Genomic DNA, 15,922 nt, shown 5'->3' on the forward strand with positions numbered 1-15,922 from the left:
TAAGAATAATCTTTTAGCAAATAGACTGATTCACAAACATGCAATCATTAAAGAGTTGGGATTGAATGTCTCATTTACTCTTGTAGAAATGGCGTATGAATGTAGAGCATCTTTTAAATTCCCTCTGGTGACCTTCTTTGAGACTTGGGGAGTTATTGGTGAGAAGTGAATTATCCCAAACTACCCAAGATCATGGCTCAAGTTTATTCTGCAATATTGAATCTGCTTTTGACCAGCATGTTTGATTTGATGGCTTTTCATACATGAGCATCATGAATAATATAACCTTAAAAAAAGGAAGATAATAAACCTGAGTGCAATGGGTCACAAAATGAGGAGTTAAAGGAATGAACTCAATATTGGCAGCAAGAATAGGAGTTGACTCTTAAAACTTAATTCTCCAATGAAGCAGTGCATAGACTGGAAATTGAGGAATGATGTTGGAATTTCTGAGACATAGACTCATGGTGCAGAACCAGGAGAGTCTGTGGGAGCTGGGAGTTCATTTGGAAAATCAATAATGCATGTAGACTAGTAAATATCTTGGTGCTAGGTAGAGGATTTAAAACTCACTAAAATGATTCACATAAAGTGCCCTTTGGGCTGATAAATGATTAAACTTGAAATGAAGCAAAAAGCTCAAAAGAAGAAGAGGAGGAGGAAGAAGAGAAAGAGAAGGGGAAGGAGGAAGAGGAGGAGGAGATAAGGAAGGAAAAAGGAAAAAAAAGTAAGGTGACCAAATTTGTTCTCTGCATGAAATTCTCTTCCTTATCCTAAATTGACACATCAGGCTTTTAATATAAGATTCCTATTTCTGAGACTCCACAGCTCCATTTTATGCTAAGACCATATTTTTAAATAAAGTTCTTCTTGAAGACTGTTATAACTTCACCCATTCTGTAGGAGGATAATAACAGCCCTTTCTTTTCCTCTTTTTAATTTTAATTTTTTTTTCCTGCTTTTTCCCTTTGAGTGCAAGTGCTAGGACTTGAACACAGGACTGGGGCACTGTCCCTTAGCTTAGAATCTGCTGCTCTACTGCTTGAAGTGTATCTATGCTTCCTGCTTTCTTATATTTTACTTTATTTTGCTTCCTGCTTTTTATTACTTGCTAGTAAACTGGAAATAAGAGTCTTAGGGACTTTCCTGTCTGAGCTGGCTTTGAAGAGCAATCATCAAATCTCAGCTTTCTAAGTAACTATTAGTGCCAGGCAATGGCAATTTTTTAATGCAATAATGTTTACTAAACACTTTTCCGTTTTACCAAACGGAGATTCTTTACAGCTTTATGAATTTGCTGAACTTTTCATTTACTAAGGACATCTTAAAAATTACTAATTAAGCAGGACACCAATGGCTCACACCTGTCCTGTGATCGGTGTACTCGTGTGCACATGTATACACAAACACACACACAATAATTAAAACACACAAATCTTACTTATCCATTGTCTGAATCAGTGCCACATAGCCCATTCTTCCATACTCCCAATCATGAAATGCTTTCTTTTGCAGTAAACCATCTTTCTCAAATCAAAAGCTCACTTGTTTCAAGGATAGTTAATTTTTATTGATGACAGACATCTTGGATATACAAAGATACTTTTCTCATTTAAATTATATTTTCAGTTTCTAAAATGTGTTCTTTTCAAAGATTAAGACTCTGAACATTTTTTTTTAAGAAGCCAGATTTAGCCAATCAATCATAAGGTTCCCATCCTCTTTCATAGATGAATCGATTGATCATGTCGAAGGATCTGAGAGGCTGGTCATAAGGCAAAATATGCCCTCCACCCCGAACAATTACCTTGAGGAGCAAAGACAAAATGCAAATTCATTGTTAGGCTAAAATGATTTTTTTGTGCAAATTTCTTGCAGATCAGAGTGAGGGGGGAAGGAGAAAGGGGGAAGAGGGAGGGGGAAGGGAGAGATGGAGAGGGAGAGAGAGTGTCAAACACAGAACAGACCCTATCCATATAAACTTTTGAATACTGATTGTTTCTTTTATGATACCCTTAATAATAGATATCTTAAAGGCAGAAACTTAAAAAGACTTCTGTAGCTATCTGATTTTACACAAAGTTGTATCGCCCTGCCCCCCACCCCTGTATGAATCTTTTTCCTTTCAGAGAAAATGAGTTGGTTACTCCTATCCCTCCATTAGGGAGTGCTAGGTCCTTTAACCTACCTCAGTGGAAGGAACTAAGACACAAACCAATAATAGATTTATTTCATTAAAAAATCCCTTTCCAAACACCTGCCATTTTATTGGTAGCTGATGGACTCAACATTGTAAGGTAAATTTTACCTTGCCATTTAAGGCTGTCCAAATTTGTGCAGTAGACAACTGTCGGCAGGATCATTCACATGAGTTCCTAGGTGACAGGGCTATTTTGGAGATATGTAAGTAAGCTAACTGACTAGAACCATGACTTTTGACACAAATACCCATAAGTATTTTCTAAAAAGCTTATTTTATTTATTTAATTTTTGTAGTATTGGTATTTGAATTTAGGGTCTTGTGGTTGCTAGACAGTTGCCTGAGCCATGTTCCTCAGGCCTTTTTGTTTTAGTTATTTATTGAATAGTTTTATGGTCATGCTCAAGCTGATTTATGCTTCCTGTCATAGCTGAGATGACAAATGTGCCATTACACACCAACTTTTATTGATCGAGATGGTGCCTCACAAACTTTTTGCCTGTGCTAGGCTATAAACTACAATCCTAATCTCTGCTTCTCCTCTTAAGTCGTTAGGGGGAATATAGGTATGAGTCACTATACCTGGCCTATCAGTGATTTAGTCACATCATGAATCTTGTACAATAGTTCTATACTTAAACTGAATTTTTTTTGTCTTTAATAATGCTTTTACCCACTTTTAGCAGTCCTGTGGGGGCAGGTCAGGGGCCCAGAATTGGAATGTCCCCTTTCACACATATAAATATTAATTTTTCTTTATACCACACTTCTGGGATCACTATGGAGTCCATCTATTATTTATGTCCAAGTAAAAGAGTCAGGGACTATAGAAAAGTGACAAAGGCAAATGAACTCTGGACCTTTAGTCTGTTACCCACTGAGAGCACATGCTTTTTTCTGTCCCTATCCTTGTGTTTTCTCAAGAGCTTCATCATAAAATACCAGATAAAACCACAAGGGCAAATGTTTGCAGTCTAGGAGTCCTTTGTGACTATTGGAGCCTCACGAATCACATAAAAACAAGGGGAATTTTTGCCACAGGGCTGGGGAACAACAAAATAAAACCTAAACATATCTTCTTGCTTCTCTTGTTCTTCCTCTTCTTGTTTCTTCCTCTCCTTTTTATTTTCCCCCTGCTTCTTATTCATTCTTTCTGGTGGTACTAAGATATGAACTCAGGGCCTTGCAGTTTCTAGGTGGTCAGTGTGTCGATAAACAATACCCCTAGACCTTTCACTTGTTTAACTTAACTTAAAAAACGTCACCTTTCACTTAAATTAAAAATGTCTAGTTTTTGAGGCTGCACAGCTGAGCAATGAATGCATTCTAAATTCCCTATTTGCTGCTGCGAGATAACAGACACCTCTATTGTGTGGGTTATGATAACAGTTGCTGAAGTTACTTTGAATAAGCTACAAATCTACTTTTTCTACAAACACTGACTCTTCACTGGAGCCTACAAATGCTGAGTGATTAAAATGGGATAAAAAGTTTGGTATCTTTGTCTTTATACCCTGTCTGACCCAGTGGTTGCTTCAAAGTTCTGAGTCAGACTCAGAGCTGAGGACAGCTCTACATATACATGTGTTGATCATTTGAGAAGTTTTGTTTGTAATACAGGGTCAACTTGGCCAATTGCCCTTGAGTTTTCACAGCAACTCAAGCACCTACACTCTCAACCTTACTATAAACCCCAGACGAAATCATGGATCCAGGCACATTTACACTGGACAATTATGCTAGCAAAAGAAAACGCAGAAAATTCTCAGTCAAATGCTGAAAGCCCTTTAATAAGATTGTTGTGGTCAGTAATAGAGGGGATATAGTACTTCCTGGGTCAGTAATTTCACCACAGTTAGGGCAGTTAGGTCAAGTACAAGGCCAAAACCCTCGTGTACAAGAAGAAAAACAATTTTTCCAATGATGCCCAAGGCTAATGGACAATTAGCAAACTTTTGCTCACCACCGAACAGCCAATAAAAGCCTGTTACTCCCTTTGTTGAGCAGATCCTGGTCACATCTGGTCAGTGCTGGCTTCCTGCAGCTGGAGCTGTCTGGCCGCAGTTGAAAACCCAGAGAAGAAGCTTAGCCTGCCTTGCTCATAATGTGTGACTTTTGGTCTCATTTCTACAGTTTCCATGTCACCCAGTGTCAGTATCTGGAAACATGTACCATGTTGGTCACAGACTGAAAGTAAACTTGTATGACAAGTAACTCTAGAGGAAATCTTTTTCCCCTACATCGCAGGCTACAATTCCCTCCCTACAGAGTTTCATCTATCTAAATCTCTGGCATCAGCAGGGATTCGATGAGGACTTTCTGTACAATCTTAAGCTAGACTGAGGTCACTTTCAAAAGTCATCTGAATGACAAAATCCAGCTGCTTCAACTGGAGATGTATGCCAGCAACTTAGAGAAAGAGTAAATTGAACATGCCTAAGCTAAGGATCACCCAGCCTTCAGAACCAGAGCTGCAACCCAGGGGCAGGACAGAATCTAATAGCTAGGGATCAGGAGCAAAAGGTGTATGTGCAAGCTATGTGTCCTTGAGCAATTAGCTTCTTTGACCTTGCTGACCCTTGACCTTGCTGTAAGGAAAGAAGTACTCCTTTTGGGGGGGGGGATTGTGAGCTGTGAGAGGATTTAATTGAATAATGTCTGTGTACAAGTTAGTGTAATACTTCTCCGAGATTCAAAAAAACATTCGTCATGAGAACTATTCTTCCAACAAAGATCAAGTCTGTAGCAACCTAACTGTTATTAGTTGTCCTGTTATTACTGTCCTTTGTTATTAGTGCTCCTGTTATTACTGTCTTTTTCTTTAAGGCTTGAGCTCAAGTGGCTAACTAGAGATAAGAGCTTTCTGGACTTTACAGCCTGGGATAGGTTTGAACCTTGATCTTCATATGTTGGCTTCCTGAGTAGCTTGGATTATAGGTGGGAGCCACCAGTTCCTGGATCCCAATGACTTCCTGAGAACTACCGTTTAGAAGCTATCTATTTCATAGAAAAAGCAAAAAGTTCTCTATTTATGCCAAAGGAAAAATTTGTTTCTCATCTTGGTTTACCTTTCCTGGGCCTCCACTCTCCTGAACCCACGAACACACACTACTTGTGCCCTTGACAAGCCAGCAGTGATGAGAGCAGGTCAGGTAGGTGGTACCCTGCTTTCTTAGTGACCTCCCTGATGACCTTGCCCACTTTCTGAGCTGCCATATATAAGAATCCAATGACAGAGGGCAGAGTATTGTTAAGATGGGAAACAAAGCCTATTTCACATGCCACCATTTTACCCAAAGAGTGTTTTCAAGCAGATTCCCATACGACATTTTGCCAACATTTGAACCTCAATAGTAAAGTTATGATTGCTGAAGAATTACCTACTAGGTTGTTTATAACCAAACCTTAATATTCAGAAATCAAGGTCACAAAATATGCAGTAGTGTTAGAATTGTGTGACAAAGTTTGAGAGTCCAGGTTACCCGTTTAAAGGTGGTAAGATTAATCTCAAGTCTTCCCAGATGAAACCAGCCTCATCAACAGAAACTATATATTCTAGTGCTTCTAAATTAATGAGTTCCAGATGTTCAGGGGGTCCTGGATGCTCCATGAACTTAAAAAGGATATTCTGACATGTAAAGCATCATTACATTTAGAAAATTGACAGATCCCTTTGTATCTAGACACATGGCCATGGCAGAGAAGGCTTCCCACAGGTGCCTTATCAGATTCCAGATGCAAGAGGAAATCCACGATTGCTGCTGCAGATATGTCTGGAGGCTAGGAGGGGTGAAGAGAGAGTATGTCTTAGAGGACCCATCTATGAACAGATGATGGGTTCACAGGCTCATGGAAAGAGGACTGCACTACAGACAGTACACTGCATGTTCACAGAGTGGGAGCACATGTTCAGTCATAAGTGGCTCCATTCATGGGGTAATGTAGATAAAACAATAAATGAACCTGTTAGATGTCACTGGGTCCACCAATCACCCGAGATAACAGAATGAGCAGCTAGGAGCCTATACACTTATATATACGTGCATATATATTATATATATGTAATTATGGCAAAGATACACTTAACATAGAGGTACAGTTTTATTTTAAAGTGGCAGCAGTATGTACATTCGCCTGATGTGTAGTTGTAGCTCTAGAGGGTCCATTGGCCCAATGAGACCATACTTACCTGTCAGTAATCATTATCTACTCCTCTTTATCCCTATCACCCCTGGCAACCACTAATTTGCTTTTTGTTCCAGTGAATCTGCTTATTCTACAGATATCCTAGGGATTTAAATGGGAATAATGACATGCAGATTTGCATTAAAGAAAAAAATGATTGAATATACAATTAGAAGACTGATTTTTAATGAGGTGATTCCAGGCAAGCAGGCAAATAGGAGATTATCATTCAGGTAAGGATGAATGTAGAATCACAGAAAGATAGTGAGGCAAGGCAAGAAAGGAAGAAGATTGAGTGAAACTAATAGAATTAGTGATTGATCAGATATAAATGCCTCTTCCACCCCTCCCCCCATTTTGAACTTCAGACATGAACAGAATTGAGGAATTGCAAAAGATTATGCTGGAGAGGAGACAAGAAGGAGAGGCACCCATAGGACATGAAGCCGAGAGAAAAAACACAGGATAGAGGGTGCCTGATTTCCACTGCGGAATGAGCCACAGGACACAGGCACAAAAAGACCCATGCTTGTTATGCTTTCCAATTTTCATTTTTTGTTTAATTTTCTGATTTCATTTTGCATTTATGAAATCTTTCTCTCTAGCTTTCAGACATGGACTATATGTAGAAATAAAATAAATAAAAATTCAAATAAAGCCAGACGCGGCTTTATTGGCTCATGCCTATAATCCTAGCTACTCAGGAGACTGAGATCTGAGGATCAAAGTTCAAAGCCAGCTCTGGCTCAAAAGGACCTGAAACTCTTACCTCCAATTAACCTCTAGAAAATAGGAAGTGGGGCTTGGCTTAAGGGTAGGGTGGTAGCTTTGAGCTGAAGAGCTCAGGGACAGTGCCCAGGCCTGGTTCAAGCCCCATGGCCCATGGTGGTAGTGAGGGGGAACAAATAAAGATAAATGAAAAAGAACAGAAATTAGAATAAATAACAAGCTAAATCTTGTTAGCAGATACTTCCTAAAGAAGAATAAGGCAAGGCACTTCAAAGAACACCAATGCGCGTGCGCACACACACACACACACATACACACACACACACACACAACCCTCATCTATAAACAGTCCACACAGACAAAAAGAAAAAAAAAAAGAACAGAGATGAGAACAGAATTGCTCTAGCAACACAGCAACACATAGGGGATCTATCCCTGTAACTTCTGCACTTCTGCACATTCAGAGTTTAGCAAATGACTACGAAATAGGTATCTGAAACATGTCCTACTACCTTTGTATCCTGTAAACCCGGGATTTCAGGCATGTGCCACCAGGCTCACTTTGTTTTTGAGATAAAATCTCAGAACCTTTTGCCAAGGCTAACTTTGCACTTTAATCCTTCTGTCTTTATCTTTGTGAACCACCACATCTAGTCTGAAAAGAAGCTTCAAGGTACTCTAGGAGACTCGATTATAGTTATCATGAAGTTTCTGGAATAGTTTGTCCGATTTTTGGCGCTGCCCCACAGCAACTCCAGAGAAGGCTTCCCACGTGCACTACTTTACTTATTCATCTGCAGCAATCTTGTTGCATCACATTGCCATTCCTATTTCAGCTCTGTGCTACCAAACAATAGAAGCTGCATAGAAAAAGAACAGTGTTTAAAATAGGAGACAGCAAGCAGGTCATGAGAGGTAGGAGCCAAAGAAGTAAGAAGACCAAGGAGAAAGGAGCTTGGCATTTGGTTCTGCCCACCCATTTGAAAAGTCTTCATGTTCTAAGCTTCTCTGACCAGGAAGCCCAGCAATAAAAGGGCAGATAAAAGAATGAAAAACTAGAGAACTTCTGGTAGTTTAAGTGTATTAGAAATATCAATAAAGAAATAAAGAAAATACCCAAAGAAAAGAAGGGGCCAGGAGTGTGGCCTGGTAGTAGAGTGCTTGCCTTACATCAATTCCTCAGTACCACATACATAGAAAGAGCCCAAAGTGGTGCTGTGTGTGGCTCAAGTGGTAGAGTGATAGCCTTGAGAAAGTTCAAGGACCATGTTCAGGCCCTGAGTTCAAGCCCCAGGACTGGCATAAAAGAAAAGAGAAGAGAAGAGAGAAGAGAGAAGAGAAAGAAGAGAAGAGAAGAGAAGAGAAGAGAAGAGAAGAGAAGAGAAAAGAAGAGAAGAGAAGAGAAGTTGGAGTTGCTGGCTTGGAAGAAGGGCTGGCTGGAGAACCCCATAGGCCTTCCTTGAGGCTTATGAAACACCCATGGGTGGTGCAGAACCTTGAAAGCGAGCACCAACCCCTTACTGAATGGAGGTGGGCTGTCTGGACCCAACTGCATTCCAGAAAAAAATTAAACGCTCTTCTGAACAAAATGATATCTTTCCCCCCACATACATTTCATCTCATGTTGAGTAAGTTTTAGTACATATACCAAAAGATACAACCAAGTGACTAAACTCCAAGGCGAAAACAGATAGCAGAAAGAGACCACAAGTGGACCAGATGTTGGAGTGATCCAGTGGAGATTTTTAAGTAACTGCTAACAAGTTGTTCAATCATTTAGGGAACAAAGCAGTTCTAAACAAAGCAGTCATTTATTCACTGTTAATTGAAATTAGATCTCAATGATTTCACTTTAGGTTTGACACAATAGATTAGTCAAAAATATCCAGGCTGACCCATGGAGAATGACAATAAAATACAGAAAAGAGAAAAAGATACACAAGTACAAATTATCCTGTGTTTAAGTGGAGTTCTAGAATAAAATTTAAGAAAAGATTGGGATGAAAAATAGTAATATCTAGAGATATTGATTGAAAAATTTCCAAAATTGGTGAGCATCATTAGGCCACACTTTGGAGAAGCTCAATGAATGGTAAACTGGAAAAATGCAGAGAAAATGATGACATCCTGGCACACAATAGTACATGGGAGAAGCCAAAGACGGAGCCCATCCTGAAAAGTATCACAAGAAAAGAAACAGTGGCTTGCAATCCATCAATCAAATAGGAAAGAAATGAGGAAAAGTAAGAGATAAAGACACAATCTTTAAAGATTTGAAAGAAAATAACTGACAATCTAGAATTTTTACACAAATGGAGACCTCATTTTTTTTTAAAAAAATTATTGTTGGGGTAAAGTATAGAGGGGTCACAGTTACATTCGTCAGGTACTAGATGCATTACTTCTCGCACATTAATACTCTTTCTCATGATTTTGTCCAAGTATCCCTCTCCCCACCCCTCCCAATCATCTTGTTTTCCCTGCTTCCCTTCCCTATTAACCATCCATGGAAAGAAGAAATAAACGTTCTGAGACAGAGGAAAATTATCCCCGATGGAGCTACGGCCATGTAGAGAATGAGAAGCCCCTGAGAATTTGCATATGTGGGAAGAAACAATGAATTGTAATTATATTGCGCCTTTTGGAACTGAACTATGTATGAGTTAAGAAAAATGACATTTGCACAAAGATGTCCTATTGAGTTAAATTGCTTTAAAGTAGAGTGCATTTCCAGATAATAGTAAATGTTTTGATTCAAAGTTTTTAAGTTTTTAAATGTCTGCATATATATGGCATCATATTTAGATAAGTATTAAAGTGATAAATAACAAAAGTCATTTGTAACTAGCAAGGTAAAATGATGATGTTATGACTCGTAGATGGATTAGGAGTATAGCTCAGTGGTAATTCTAGGATGTATGTGGTGAGAGGGGGGGAAACTCAATCTAGCACTGGTGGTTTAATCCTGTAATCCTAGCTACTCAGAAATCTGAATATTACAGTTCAAAGCCAATCCAAGAGCTGGACACTAGTGGCAACACCTGAAATCCACGCTACTCAGGAGGTTGAGATCGGAGGACTGTGGTTGGAAGCCAGCCAGCCAGAACAGGAAAGTGAAGGATTCTTATCTTTACTTAATTACCCCCCCAAAACTGAAAGTGGAACTGTGGCTCAAGTGGCAGAATGCTAGCATTGAGCACAGAAGCTCAGGAACAGCATCCAAGCCTTCATTTCAAGCACTAGTACTGGCACAATGTAAGTGATTATTTGTTCGTTTGTCCAGGATCAGAGGGGTTTGGGGAGCATTAGTTTTCAGAGCTAAGGTAAAAAGAAGTGTCAGATACCTGAAACCAGTAGTCAACCCCAAAGCATTTAACTTTCTCCAAGGATCCAGAGATAATATATATAAAAAAGATACATTCAATTAACAAATGCATGTTAACTTGGCAGAATGGGCTGACAGATCCCAATAATAAGTACTTAACTAATGGCCACTGAACTTTTATCTGAGTTTCACTGTCAGAAGACAAATGTATCATTTAATTACTGCAGTAATAGAGGTTATAACACTAGGAAATGCAAAATTCATTACTATACATTTCTCAAAATAATTAGTGTGTTGTGTTGTGTGTGTGTGTGTGTGTGTGTGTGTGTGTGTGTGTGTGTGTGTTGCCAGTCTTCAGTCTTGAGGTTTGAACTCTGGGTGTGGGCCATGAGCTTTATTTGCTTGAGACTAGCTCTCTACTGCTTGAGAGCCACAGCTCCTTTTCCTGCTTTTTAGTGGTTAACTGGAGATAAGAGTCTCAGAAATTTTCATACCTGACTTGGCTTTGAACCATGATCCTCACATCTCAGCCTCTTGAGTAGCTAAAATTACAGATATCAGCCATGAATGCATGGCTTATCATATATTCTTTAGGAGGGGAAATGTTTAGCTTCACAGTTTATTTGATTTCCATAATAAGAATCCCTTCTTTCCCATAGGAAAACTACTACTTAAAGTAAGAAAGCGTCTTGAATGTGAGATGAAACATCACTAGGCTCACTTGCATTGCGTCTCCAGTGTATGTTATCCCTTGAGTTTGCCAACACCCCGATCCATCCCATTCTTTCCCTCCACCCCTGCCTCTACCACACACAGTGCCAAACACCTTTTCTCTACTTTCACAAATGTTAAGGAGGCAAGACCTCACTTGTCTTAGTGGAATGGTAAAATGCTGTTCTGTCTTTTTTCCCCTTTTTTAAGCACCCATGTTACAAATGCAAGACTAGGTGCGATTCAGACATAATAAACAGTTTGTCTTTTTTTTTTTTTTGTCCATTCACAGTCAAGCTTTTGAACTGAAAATCCACAAAAGGATGAAAAGTTCATTATTCCCCCTGCCCCCACACCCTGTATCTGACCTTAGGATCTACATTTGCAATTTCTTTTGGAGGATAGAATAAGAGTAGGAGAGGAGAAGACAGTGTCTACTTCAACCAATCTCAGCCAATGAATGCTCTCTGCCTCTAATGCTAGAAGATCTTACAGCCTGGCTGATGATCTGGAGAGTATTCTCAATCAAGAGTCAGACAACCTTGCCAAATTTTGCTCCCTACAACCTGTAAGACAAAATGGTTCTCTCACACTGCATTAGACTGTCTCCTACACTGTTGCCATTGTTGCTGTGGGTTGGTCATCAGCCCATAGAGTCATTAGAAACACAGTAGAGCTTTTAAAGGGTGGAGCTTAGTACGAGGAAGTTAGGTTATTGGAACTGTATCCTCGATAAGGATATTGAGAATATGGCTGCTTCCTTTATTTTTAGTTCCTGGCTTACCAGGAAGCAAGCAGCTCTATGGGCTAATCACTATGGACTAAAATCCCCAAAGCTATGGCCTTTTCTTTTCTTTTTTTTCTTTCCCATTTTTGTTCACGGGGCTTGGACTGTAGGCCTGGGCGCTGTCCCTGAGCTCTTCTGGTGAAGGCTACTGTCATACCCCTTGTGCTACAGCTCCACTTCTCCTGTTCTAGTGGTTAATTGGAGAGAAGAGTGTCATGGTCTTTAGTGCCTGGACTGATTTTGAACTGTGATCCTCAGATCTCAGCTTCCTATGTAGCTAGGATTAAAGGTGTGAGCCACGGTGCCCGGCAGATATGCCTAATTTTAAATTTATTTATTTATTTTTTTGCCAGTCCTGGGCTTGAGCTCAGGGCCTGAGCACTGTCCTTGGACTTTCTCAAGGCTAGAGCTCTACCACTTGAGCCTCAGCCCCACTTCCGGCATTTTTCTATGTATGTGGTACCGAGGAATCCAACCTGGGTCTTCGTGCATACTAGGCAAGCACTCTACCACTAGGCCAAACTCCCGGCCCACATATGGCCTTTTAAGTAGATTGTTTCACAAAGATTTTGTCACACTGAGGGTAACACTGAATTTTTGTCACACTGAAGCTGAACAACACACCAAGAAATGGATATATTCTAAGGCCTAAAAACCTCCCTGAAACCCTGACTGAGGAAATCAGATGGGCTGGATTTCAAATATTTGCAGAAAGGTGAAAAAGGTCTATTATTTACTTCAATTCCTGCCCACACCTGCCCTCAGTTCAGATAAAATTGGCAGTAAAGGAGTTTCAAAACTATACCACTACATCCATGAGGATTTCTATTTGTATCAGAGTGTCGTCGTGATATGGTATGTTTTGGAAAACCCCAGACCAAGTGGGTATTTGGGTTCAACATTATTGTTGGTCCATGGCCTAAGGACCCCAATCTCTTGAATGTTCCTGAGTTCCAGGAATTTAGGGTGTATGCCATACTAAATAGCATGACATTTTTATGCTTCTATTTGTTACAATGTAAGACACATACTTTTTCCAACAGTACAAAGAAAGCATAGCTCCTTGCTGACAGTATGGCAGTATTTTAACACAGCTTCATGTTGTTCCTTCCCCCTGCCTGTATGTTTATTTGCCTCCAGTTTATTTGTTTAATTTGGGGGCTTTGTTTCAATTCCCTCAAGTGATTTTGTGAGTCTTTGGTTACACTTCAAATTGAAATAACAAAAAGTCACTATTGAAAAAGCAAAGCCCAGTTTTCTTTTTATTCTCAAAATACCATAACTTTTTAAAAGTCATTCTCTATGGGTGGATAATTCTTTACATTTTAGATCTCTTAGTATTAATTCACTTTCTAGTGAATTAAATTCCAATACATTATTAAAAACCAATCAACAGCTAAGAGAAAATTATGCATTGTTGCCTAGCTGTTTTACCTCAATAGATAAATCTACTAGCCAATTTGTATTTTAAATAATACAATAAATTAGCTCCCAGAATATTAGCAAAGTATGGGTAGCTTAATTTAGAATCATTTTTCTTTTGCTAATCAGTCCTCTGGAATGTAATAGAACCACGGGAACTCAGAAGACTCCTGGCAAATAATCACAGTAAAATTAGGAGTAGCTATTGTTTATTATTTCCTTTGTTTTTGGGAAGCAAGTTGTACTTTTTTTTCAAAGGAAAGGAAACAAAACATAAACCCAATTCTTTTTAAAACGAAGATGCTCCCCTCAGCTCTGAAATAGTGATGTTTCTACAAATCCCTCCATAAATTTGTGTCTCAAATTTGTCCTCACATTTTTTTCTCCTGTGGAATACATACAGGAAACAACCTTTGGCTTACATAATTCATGCATCTTCTGTTGGTAGGGAAGGGTTCTGAACTATTCATTATCTCAGTATGTCTAGTCTACTTCCTAAAAGACACTATGGTGTACAAATGCTAAGTAACCATCACACACTGTGTGTTACATACAACACATACACACATACACATGTAGGTTTGGGGGCAGACATGTAGGTGAATTTTATTTCATGTGGCCGGGGTATGCAACAGGGAAATGACATATCATTATTCCCAACCTCAGGGTGTTTAAGATCCATACGAGAGGAAGGTGATTAGAGATATAAAGCCCCGTGTGGTATAAGCAAGTAGAGATGAGTGGAATGAGAGCTACAATTCAGGAGGTATTTTGGAATTAGGAAGGGAAGAATAGGCATTCTGGAGGGGCTATTGGGAGATGTGAAAATCCAGTGTGAGTTTTCCAGGCAGCCAGAGCAGAATGAGCCTTTTCAGGCAAGGGAGGAAATCCCATGGGGAATTGCCATGTGTGCTAGAGAATGACAGGGTGCTTGGCTTTTTCCAGGATTCTAATGGGCATGGAAGGAGAGTAAGGACTGAGGCCAGATCCAAAATTTAGGATTCATTCTGCATCTTCTAGGACTTGGTAAAACGTTTAAACAAGAAATAATCAGAACCAAACTTGGAAAAAGTACAGATAGAAGAGTCAGTTGATGAGAGGGACACTAATTATGATCAACTAAGGAGGTTACTAGAAATGGAAAAAAGTTATCAACTTAAGAACTATATTTAGAATGTTCTGGAATAGGATCTTAAAAACACCATAAGGCAAAAATAGTTTCCCACTGGAATTTATGATGCAGGATAGCCCTCAAGTTTCTTTAATTCCCCCCAATAGCTGCCCTGTTTTTATTGGTTTGTGTAAATGAAATGTTTTCCTATTTAACCAGCTCTTTGTGGTTCCTGTGATAAGCATTGAATGAATGGAACCAGGCCAGCCAGGAGGATGCTAGCAGATATAAAGAGTGTAAGCTGAGGAACTGGACCTTTGGAATCTCCAAGTTCCTCTTCTTAATTTTTTGGTAAGATTCATAGCAAAACAACTAACATCACTTCTAGTCCTTGCTGTTTCGATGGAAGTGGGGAAGATTTTTTTTCCCCCAGAAATGAGCCAGGTTTTCCTTATGGTCAGGAACTGGTGAGTAAATCTAAGGCAAAAGCTGAAGGCTGTCATTTGTACTCCGTGCTTCTTATTATTGAGCTTCTTTTGGTAGAGTTGAAGTGAAAAGGTGTTCAAGGGAGTGCGTTTCTGAGGATTTGACCTCAGGGCCTGACACTTGTTATAAAGACACTCCACTATGAAGCCATGCATCCAGTCTTATTTTTTGCAGTGGTTAGTTTTAAGATGGGTCTGGACCACGATCTTCCTATTTTAAGCTTTCCACTGTAACTGGGAGGGCACACCCAACTATTGGATGTACTCAACATGACCTCATAACTTCTTCCCAGTAGCTATGGATTATAGTTGTGCCACCTTGCCTAGCTTCTGCTCTTTTTTTTTTTTCCAAGTGGGTTGGTATGGTCGCCAATGTTAGCAGAGGAAATCTAGAAAGAAAATATGCATAACATGTGAACAAAGTGCCACAGGAATGTGCGCATGATATATCCGTTCCATTCTCTCACTTTGTGTGTGTGTGTGTGTGTGTGTGCACACGCGTGCGTGCATGCGTGCATGTACATGTGCATGCATGTATGCACCCACACGTGCATGTAGCCAGAAAAGTGGACAGGTAAGAGTGTGAGAAAGAGAGAAATCATCCATGAAGAGTAAGGCATGGAAAAGGAAATTCAGTTTTCCTATAATTTGAGAAGCTCAGGGGAAAATAACTAGATAGAAGTTCCCAGTATTCAGTTAGAGCAGAATAATCCTAATAATTAGGCATTACTAGTAAAGATACAAGAAATTTGAGAAACAGTCTATTCAATGATGTTGACATAAGCACAAGGAATAGATATGTATAAGGAATGCTCACAGAAATACTGTTTGTAGAAGTAATGTCAGAGACCCAAGTGTCCATCAACAGCAGAATGGATAATATAAATATGTATATATTGAATATAAATATGTGTGCTTATATATTAGTGTATACTAATCAGCATCAAAAAGGACAGAACACAAACGA

General features: G+C 39.4%; 1 protein-coding gene across 1 annotated transcript in view; it reads right to left on the reverse strand.

The window, feature by feature from the left end:
* Nucleotides 1-1,655: 1,655 nt before the first annotated feature.
* The window catches only part of Cpvl (carboxypeptidase vitellogenic like), a 111,035-nt gene continuing 96,768 nt past the window's right edge, over nucleotides 1,656-15,922 (reverse strand). The window contains exon 12 of the mRNA XM_090332318.1: nucleotides 1,656-1,807. Coding sequence (XP_090188444.1) covers nucleotides 1,700-1,807 — 108 coding nt within the window. The 3' untranslated portion in view covers nucleotides 1,656-1,699. The remainder of the gene's footprint in view (nucleotides 1,808-15,922) is intronic.

The sequence above is a fragment of the Megascapheus bottae genome, chromosome 5 (genome assembly GCF_031878675.1).
Source record: "Megascapheus bottae isolate mThoBot1 chromosome 5, mThoBot2.hap1, whole genome shotgun sequence".
NCBI lineage: Eukaryota > Metazoa > Chordata > Mammalia > Rodentia > Geomyidae > Megascapheus > Megascapheus bottae.